This window comes from Anabas testudineus, chromosome 24, assembly GCF_900324465.2.
Source record: "Anabas testudineus chromosome 24, fAnaTes1.2, whole genome shotgun sequence".
In the NCBI taxonomy this organism is placed as follows: Eukaryota; Metazoa; Chordata; class Actinopteri; order Anabantiformes; family Anabantidae; genus Anabas; species Anabas testudineus.
In genome coordinates, this window is record NC_046632.1 from 12,028,317 (window position 1) to 12,038,539 (window position 10,223).

The following is a 10,223-nucleotide window of genomic DNA, read 5'->3' on the forward strand; positions in this document are numbered from 1 at the left end:
ATTTGGGCTAAGGCCCGGCGCTGGCGGCACAGAGGGAAGGAGGAGAGAGGGGAGGAGGAGGCCAGAGCCATGTGGCTGATGTTGGTAAACAGTATCCAGCCTTGTCCTGGCATCGTGGCAGGGAGCGCACAACGCCTGATATATCAGGCGCCCGGGCCACACACAGATTGGGACAAAAGGTAGACACACATACAGACATTTGCATTCATATGCACACACACACACACACACATGCAGGCAGAAATACACAGACTACTAACAGACAAATAAAAGACTCACTCTCGGTGTCTGCCACTCAGCAGCTGCTCCAGTTTCCATGGCAACAGTCTGAACAATGTAGTAGGAAGAGCTGTGTTGGTGAGAGAGGGAAATTGAGAGAGGAGTGGGTATGGATGTGTGTGCTCCGGTGCACTTGAAGTGTGTAGGTGTGTGCGCGGGCGGGTGAGAGGCTACAGAGGGGGAGGTAGCCGCAGGGTGCTGAGACAGAGAGGATTCAGAAGACACTCTCTTTTATTTCTTTGTCAGGATGAGTCTTTGAGATTAGGAAAAACAAATATGGAAATGTGGCAGCAAATAGAGAAATAAAGAGAGAGACAGATATGAAAGGGTGACGGGGTTCAAGGTGAAGTTTGCAGTTTTTAGGGGAAATAAAACATCCACAAAGGCAAATATTAGGATTTTTATGATGTCTATTTATTTTCCAAAATGAGGTATTTCAAAGTGCTATGAGTTGCAGCACTAAATGTACATTTTTAAAAATGAAAAAACAAACAAACATCTCATATCCGTTTACCCAGTTTTATGCACCCGATAGTTACAAATATAAACAAAAGAGGAGGAAAGAAAAAGTCCAGGTACATCAGGATAGAACACGTTTGCTGTACAAAAGAATTATCCGAGATAGAAGAAAAATGACGAGATAAAGTGATATCTACTGAGAATGCATTTTCATACGAAAATATAAGTATCAAATTTAGTATGTATCAGGTTCACACTAAAAGCATAAAGGTGTGTAGAATTAGTAATATGATACAATGCAAAGAAAAAGAGAAGAATAAAACAATACATCGTTACAAAGTTTCATGACTCTCAAAAATCGAGGCCTTACAGTACTTTTAAAGGTATATAAACTTCCAGTCTAGTTATTGGCAGCTTCCTGACATGTATAAAAAAAACCAAGGACAAAATGTATTACAAAACAAGGCAGATCTGAGTGTATTTTCTCTGTACTCTATTGTTATATACAAAAGTGTCGGCTAGCAAGGTGCACAGTTATACATCCACTGACTTGGCATGAGCACCAGTGTGAGAGGAGTGAGAGAAAGAGAACCTGTAGTGGCATTGTTTATGTGACCCATAATGTCTCAGTCATAGTCATAGTCTCTTCAGTTTTTGCAGTGGTGAAGGCAAAGTTAAGTGTGCCCTGCTTCTTGTGTGTGAAACTCTCCAAGCAAAGTGCCCTCTAACACCCGTCCGTGTGGGAATCACCTGATTCCAGGCTGGTGTCACAGTGAGTAGTAAAAAAAAAAAAAAAAACAAGATACAAATAGAAATGATATAAAAATCAGAGGAGGGGAAGACCAGAAAGCGTGTCCTCTCTCCTTCCCCATTCTTTTCTCTTTTTTTCTTTCTTTCCTCAATGTGACTGGATTGAAAAAGTAAACCCTAAACATTCTTAACGTCAACAAATGTGCAAAAAAAGTGGCGGCAGTGAAAGTCCGAGCATCCCTCCAGCACCCCCTCACTTCCCCCCCCATGCCTCCTCCAGTCCTGCAGGTGTGTGTGTGTGTGTCAGCACCTGAAGATAATATTCTCTGAGCTGTTGTATTTCTCTGTGCACATGTACAACAGAAATGCAGGCCTATGTGTCTGTGCTTAAGTGTATAGGCCTATGTATGTATGTGGGTTTAATTGTGTTTCAGGCAGACTGGGCTGGGACAGGAGGGGGTTGATCCAGGGTATATGTGAGTGTTTCTGTGTTGTAGCGGTTGTCTGTTAGCGAGTCCTTGCCTGCTCCAGCCTGCGCATCAGCTGCTGCCTGCGGGCCTGGAGCCTGTCTTTCTCCTGCTGAAGCCTCATCTCCTCTGTTTCCAGTGAGCTCACATACTCTGTGGCCTTCTTCAGGATCAGCACCTTAGCTGCCTTTTCGTTGTGCGCCAGCTCCGGCACATGGTCGCGCAGCGTCAGGAAGCTGGAGCGCAGGTCGTTCCGGCGCTGGCGCTCCAGGATGTTGTGGTTACGCCGGCGTTCGCTGTCCTCTGAGTCGGAGCTGCCGCGCGGGCTGCTGTCGCCGCTGGTGCTGCGCTTGCTGCGTGTTCCCGATGTGATTGAGCTGCAGGATGTCGAGGAAGACGAAGAGGATGAAGAGATTGTTCTGGTGGGAGGTCGTGGGGCTTCTGATGTCTTCTGCTTTTTTGTAGGTGGGGTGGGGTCGTCGTCGGAAGCGTACGGTGAGGGCGCTGCATAGTTGTGTTGCTGCTGGTGGACCGAGCTTCTCTTGAGGATCAGCTCTTGTGGAGCTCGACTCACAAAGCGACTCACCACACCAGACCCGGAGACGGCTCCTCTTGCGTCTTGACTTTTGGGATGCACAGAGATAGTGACGGTGCCTGTCGCCATGGGTGATGCCTTGTGGGTTGTGGAGCGTCTCTTCTCTACTGTGACCACATCAATCTCCTCCTCCTCTTCATCATCCTCATCATCTTCCTCTTCTTCTTCCTCCTCCTCCTCTTCCTCCTCCTCCTCATCATCGTCGTCATCATCCTCCTCTGGGAAAAGAAAACAGAGTGAGTGACTTAATTGCTCTGACCCAAGAAGCATTCCCACTATGTCCTAAATGTGTACCGGCAAGTGTCATGCATGTATGTGTACGTATGTAAGTGCGCAGAAATTTGAGCGAGATCAAGAGAGAGGGTGCGTGGGAGCGAGAACATTGCTCAATGCTGTTTGCATAAGCAGAAACCTCTTAATGCTTAGTGTCAGTCACTCCACAACTAATCTACTCTGCAGGTGTTGACATGTTCAGTCTCAATGCTGAGCAGACAGGCTGGATTTCTGCCTTTCATTCTCACAACCCCTTCAAAACTTTAATCTTCTCCAGCGAGACAGGACGGTTTTAGTCTGATGCCTTCAGTCTATCAGTGCAGCTCCAGTCACACTGACAGTGTGTGATAGCAGAGGAGGCCTTTAAAACTTTAACGGTGACCGGTGATGAAGTGAAAAATCTAATTTCTTTTCCAGCTGAGCTCTTCATCTTAATACCTATGCTAAAATCGAGCTGAGCAGCTGAGACTTATCATTGACTGGCGCCTTTGATGATGAGAGGAAGTGGCCAATCATGAGGCAGAGAGTGTGAGGCCCAGTTAAAATGCCTTTGTGATAATGACTCTCATTATCAGCTCAGGAGCATCTGAAGAGTGTAGCATTTTACAGCTTACAGTAACCCACTTCAGACACTCTTGCACCAGGATGCTGTCTCAAAACTATGAACACACGATCAACACACACACACACACACACACACACACACACATACACCACACACAGTGTGGTGCTGCCATCAAAATAAAGCTGGGCATGGCTGGGTGGATGAGGGTGTGTGGCTGGTTTTGCCACATGTGCAGCTGGGATTTAGCTTATTTATTGGATGTGGGAGGAGTATAAATAGAGAGAAGAACACAACACATCTGTCTGGTGAAATAGAAAGTACAGGAACGCAATTCAAGCATCTGCCTTTAAACTTTTTCCCTGTCTCTGCCTACATGTGGAGGTGTACAGGTGATTTTTGGAGTGGTGGAGGTCCAAGCGCACACTGCAACATTTAAAGTAAGCCTCTTTGACGTAACATAAAGAATCGCGCTTCTTAAAAACTGCGAGCGGCGGAAGCCTATTGGAGCGAAACTGTGCGCAGGATGGTGGGGCGGTAGGCGATCGGACCACCACCCTTTTTTTAAGCCTCAAAGCTGGAGCGGCGCCAGGGAGACAGCTGTCGAGATAGAGCGCTTGTTCAAAGCTGTCACCCTCCTAAAAGCAGCAGCCAGGGCCCTCCTCCGTCCTCTTTTCTTCGAGCTGGAGGAGGTGTTTGGCAAGGTTGGCTGAGTCTGGCCTCTGTGCCAAGCTGGGGGCCTTTGTACTACTGTTTCACAGCAAAAACACGCTGATAAGAACTCGTGAGTGTTTGTTTAGGGAACTCATGGGTAGTAATAGATGGAGATTAGGTCTTAGGGCGATTAAATACACACAACAGTCATTTCCCAATCTAAACACTGCGTCCGTCATTAATCCAAAAAAGAAAATAAAAAAGCATGTGTACAATGTTTGTGTGTCCTTGCTTATGCCAGTTTAGTGTAATTCTCATTCTCTTTCAAAGGGCTAATAATAGTTATTAGCTGAACTCGACTGAACAGTTTGTCCAAAACTGTCCATTTCTCACCCGTTGTGAGCACACTGTTCATTAATCCATGCGTTCTCGGTGCCATGAACCACGACACTTTTTCTGCTCATCTCATAATTGAACACCTCTTCATCTTCCCCTCCTACATCCCGGTGCCGCTGCAGTCTGTGTGTGTGTGTGTGTGTGTGTTGTGTCTTTTTGTTTGACTCAGATGCCAACTGAGTTCAGTAAGGCACACAATTCCCCATTTTACTGCCATCTGCCGGATGAAGAGCCTGCTGATTACATAAACCTCGTTCACTGTGTCACTACTCCACTGTGTGTGTGTGTGTGTGGTATGTGTGTGTGTGTGTGTGTGAGTATATAAGGGAACTAGGTAATCCTATTTTAGGCCAGTCATATAAACAAGCTCTACTCACTCCAATTAGGTAGGAAACAACAACAATGATAATAATAATAATCATCATCATTTATACATTATTATAAAAGAAAGTGACATATTGCGTTGGGTATGTTGCCACCACTGTTTCCTAGAAACAAACAAAAACAAAAAAGGCATTATCTCATCCTCAGGTATCTTCAAATTCTTACCGGAGTCACTGGCAGCGCTCCCGTGGGTTGTGGATGTGTTCACTGTGCTGGCTGAGTCCTTGCTGCTGCTGCTGTTCTTCTTGTTGACAGGAAAGGGGAACACTACTGCGGGGTCCACACACTCTGACACCGAGCTGCGGCTCACCACCTCCAGCGCCTTTACGCACATGTTCCTGCCGCTTGTTGTGGCCGTGGAAATAGCCTTGCCGAGTTTCTCCGTGACTACCCGCTCTAGCTTTTCTCTGGCGGAGAAGCCACTCCACATACAGTCCTGGATAATGATGTTGTTGGGGTTAGTATCCAAAGCGGAGCCGAACAGGTCCACGTCGTCGGATGCCCCCCAGATATCGTCCTCGGGCAGGAGCAGCAGCTCGGAAGCCCAGTCCAGAGGATCCCCTAAGCCGAAGCCCAGAAGGTCTGCTTCCGGGGAAGCAGTCGCTGGCTCCCCCGGTATCGCGGCTCGACTCGGGGAGAGGGGCGGAGTGGGCAACAGCTCGAATTTCTTCCAGATGTCCTCCCCCGGTGGTGCAGAGTCGGGACCACAGAAGTAGAAGTCGTCCTCATCCGGGTAGAAACACGGTTGTAATGAGTCAAACTCCAAATCGGAGTTTTTACTTATGATCGCCGGCATTCTATCCCACAACTGGAAAACCTGTGAAGGAACAAAAGGTACTTTATATTTATGTTCTATCACACCTGAAAACTGCAATGTGAGCAAGAGTCAAAGCCCACACACAGTCTTCTTCCCTATATTCCACACTCACTTCAATGTGGGGTTTTAAAACCAGCACAAATCTCATAGGAGAATGTGCGTAAAGGGGATCATGACGCACAAGCGGCGCAAAACGGCACACTGGCTCAACACTCACTTTCCAAGCCATTAAAAAAAGTGTTTAGAACACAAAAGGCATGTTTACAGAAAAATGAATTGAATGACAACAATCAAATCTAACAGACACAATGTCCTGCGTGAAAAACGTGAGGAAATAATCACGCGTTTCTGTGGTCAGCCGCTGAAATGAGAAGATGCTCACCTCGTCCTGACTTGGGATGATAATACACGAACCAATTTTTCTCGTAGCTCGCAGTCAGTAATACAGACACCAGACTTGGAGCAGTCATCTACTTTGGGAGCACAGACAGTCCTCTGACACACATTGTGACTGGCTGCGGTGTTATAAACAGCAGACTCCTCCCTCCCGTGTAGGGGGGTGGTGCAGTCGGATTTGAGGTTTGATGCGGCGCGGGAGACAGACTGGCTGGGAGCTTTCTTTCAAGGTGAATCGAGAAAATAGTCAAAACATTGCGAGCAAGAACGAAAGCAATACAAACGCAAAGGGGGGAAGACTGAGTGGGGGACAAAGGAGGGACAAAAAGAAAGTAAGAGGGAAAGTTGGACAGAATTGAAGGTCCCATACAAACTGTCTTTTCTCACTCCCCTTGTTACTGGGATGTCAAACCCAGGATAAGCTTTGGAACAGCCTTAATCATGGACTTTTAGTGAATAAATGTCTTTTCCAGATTGCTCAAGAGCAGGTTGGACGATTGAACCAGTGTTGTGTGTCCAGGTGGAAGGAACCTGAACCAATGACACTGAACATTCATATACTCTTGACATTAACCTGTCATTATTTTTGTTGCTGAGTGGAAGTATAAGGGTGGCTCCTTTTGGGGAAAAAATGTGTAATCCACACAACCTAGGCTAAATTAATTAAAAAATAATGTGAAACTATATTTTAAAAATGTGAAGTTGGTAATTACACCGTCTCACTTCGTAACACGAGCGTCACTCATTTCAAATGATGGGTAGAGATGTTTTTGTACTCATCAAACCCTACAGTTCTCGTCTTGTTCTCCTGTAGAGCTCTCAATATCATTTTCTCTTTTGTCTGAGAGACACCAGCATCCCAGGATAAAGGAGCAAGTAGGACTCAGTGCCCCCTCACATGGTAACACGGAGAACAGCAGCCGACAGGCGCACGGGACACAGCTGAGCGGCACAGACACACAAAGCCAGCATCACATTTATCTAAATAATCATAATAAAAAAAAAGCCAACTGGAGCAAATAAAAATGACTTCTTTCGTTATTAAAGCAGAGTTTCTCAAATAATAGGCTGCAGAGGAAGGAGCAGCTCCAGCTGTCTCCGGGAAACAACAGGATCCGAGAAGAGCGTGTTACGTAACCGCAAGGGGTGGTTGTAGCCTGGAGTCATTCCCATTCCCTTTTCTAATGACGGCTTAGAGGAATGGTGCATCTGTAATTATGCACAAAGTCACGGGCGTACACAGAATGATATTGACTTTTATATATATATATATATATATATATATATATATATATATATATATATATATATATATATATATAACGTTTACAAAACTGATTCTAGTTGAACACCATCTGTGAGCAGACAGCTTCCTTTTATTTTACACCAGACAATAGTCCATGATAAAAACAATAGTTCATATTTTAAGGTGCATTTGTAAGAACAATTATACACATTTAATTTATTGTAGGTTTATTTTAGCATTTCCTCTCACCTATAATCTTAATATTAGAGTTGGTCTATAATAATAAACAACTGATATAACCAATGATCCAATGTTATTTAATACCAGAAACACTCTTTACTTATAATTCGCTGCTTGAAGAGATATTGGGATTTTTTTTCTTTTCACTGGGGGTTGAGTTCAGATGATCACAGCCAGTGAAAAGTGAGAATATGCAGCTGTTTGGTCCACAGAGGAGGAATTGCAGGGAGTTCCCTGTGACTTTTTAGCCAGCTCCCAGGAACTGGGGACATGTTTTGTGAGTCAAAAACTCCCCACAGGCTCTTGTCTGTCCCCTCTTTAACTTTTTCTCAAACTTCAGTTCAGCGCTGACCCTCCAGCAGCAACAGGAGCAGCAGTTTCCTCTGCTGTGAAACAGGACAGAGAGTGGGAGTGAGAACAGAAGGGAAAGTTGTTTTTTGTCCAGTGCAGATCGGACAAGGGCAGGAAGCAGTATGCTGCTGCTTGTTTTCTATGGAGCAGCAGAGTAAACACTTACGACAATAAGCAGATGGATAGGGTGATATTGTCTTTTTGGTGCTGTGATGCATCTTGGTATCTTGACATATGTGCTTAAAATGGATGAGTGTGTTCACACACACTGCAATTGCTGCCTAGATATTAATATGGTTATTATGTCTGGTTGTGTTCTTGATCTATATTCGCATCAATCAAGCTCTTCCATCTTTCCCCCACCCACACACATGCAAGGAAATAACTAAAAACATATTAGATGGTTATGATTAGGGCTTCATTTGTAACTTATCACATAGTCTCCTTCATTAACGTGATGGCCTGTTTATACATACAGTCCATAAAAATATGCACACAGATGTGAAGAGAGACAGACTTGTCAGAAGTAGGACGATGGTGGCATGTGTTGTTTTTATGTCCGTTATGACTCCCTCCCACCATTCACCCCTGGACTGGGACATGGATGATTAAGCAATTAGGCCAGTTTTCATAAAAGAATCATAAGTCACCCCAGTGGATAAGTATGTTGTAAGTAAAATGTGCTGCAGTGACATCGGGGCAGGCTATGGTAGGTCAGAGAGTATGTGCATCATATCAATAACTGTGTGTTGTATGACTCTGTTGGTTCATGTGATGGCTGTGGGCGTTATGTGCTCGGTTTTCATTGATGCCATAGTCTTTTTTTCAGTCTAAACTTTCAGCAGTGCAGCTGACATCACATCATCTTACGTCACCAGTAAAATTTGGTAATTGCATGGAATCATAATATCTCTAAGACCTTTTGTTTTTAATTAATTGATAATATCACCACATTATATTCAGAAAACTAGAATAGTTTCATACAACTGAGTTTAAAACAGGCAGAGCTAAACATTTTGCAGCATGAATTCCAAAACATCAGTCCATGCGTGAACCTTTAGCGAGACATTGTGAACCAGCTACGAGTTTCCTACAGCAGCTCAAAGCACCGCAGAGCATTCACTTAGTCTGTATAAGGCATTAAGGCTCCTCTTCTTTAATCATGTCAGGTCAGATTCCACAGTGACATCTTCTCCTCAAACAAACCAAACTCCAACAAGAGGCCATGTTTGTCCACGATCCACACCATTACATCTCAGCTCCTGCAAAAACCGTCCACCTTGACACAGTGGAGATTACATCACCCTTCCTAACCTTCTTCACCTTCCCCTCACCCCAAACCAAACCAGGCGTTAAGGCCCTAAAGCCACTTAACAGCAACCCATTCATTCAAACTGTAGTCCGTCCTATTTCTTCATCTTACATCAAGTCTTTTTGTTATTAGTTACTTTCTGTTACATGCATGAGCCTCAGCTGATGATTCAGGTAAAAAGAAGCTGTTGATTTTAAATGTTGCTGCCAGAGATGACTCAGTGTTTTGAAAGAGACTTAGCCTTGTAGAGAAAGATAAGCGAGTAGCAACAAATCCCTGAAGAGTTAGTTTGAGAGCTTAATAACAATTCCTTAGTGAGCAACACTAGCACAAATGTTTTTCACTGATTATAAAAGTTATTTTGAATATAAACCAGTATGACAAATATGCTTGGAAAATAAATTGTTTTCCCATGTCTATATTTGGCTGACGCTTTCCCATAATATCTATTTTGGGAAGCATTTTTTGCCTTTTGATACTCGATTTTGAAAGTGCCAGAAGTGTGCCTGTGTGAAGCAAATGGTGGAGTCTGTCTTGTTATATCCTGCCCTCCACCTCCAACTGGGCCTTTAAATATGCCTACAGGTCTACCTGTACAATTAAACTGGCAACATCAGATGATTCATGGAGCATATAAACATCACTTTTTCCACTTGAGTAATGCTTCATATGGAACCCATTTCACCCAGGTTAAGACTCCCTTTGTCACGGCGGTGAATGTAAATACAAGAGCGCATTCCTCTTGAGGAAAAATGTCTTCATATATAGAAAGTAACAAAATTTATGACAACAATGCATGTCTCATTTAACGGGAAAGCTGCTTTATATGGATATAATTCTTCACGTACTATTATCCTATCCATTATAGCATTGATGTACCTACTGTATATCAAATTCCAGTGTGAGTCAGGATGCGGGCTTTCTTTGTGGGTGTTATTGAAGGTTGAAGGAAGTGCCAGACACATTAACTGGAAGAAATGCAGTTGCCTACCATTGCACCGAGTGAAGAATGCGTTAAGAACTTTCATGCAGACGGTAACCA

General features: G+C 44.2%; 1 protein-coding gene across 1 annotated transcript; it reads right to left on the reverse strand.

The window, feature by feature from the left end:
- Window positions 1-675: 675 nt before the first annotated feature.
- mycn (MYCN proto-oncogene, bHLH transcription factor) lies at window positions 676-6,151 on the reverse strand. Its single transcript, XM_026341922.1, has 3 exons — window positions 6,019-6,151; window positions 4,985-5,636; window positions 676-2,768 (listed from the first exon to the last, which is right to left on the reverse strand). The coding sequence occupies exons 2-3, from the start codon at window positions 5,613-5,615 to the stop codon at window positions 1,996-1,998; spliced, it is 1,404 nt and encodes a 467-aa protein (XP_026197707.1). The 5' UTR covers window positions 5,616-5,636; window positions 6,019-6,151; the 3' UTR covers window positions 676-1,995.
- Between the last annotated feature and the right edge of the window lie 4,072 nt (window positions 6,152-10,223).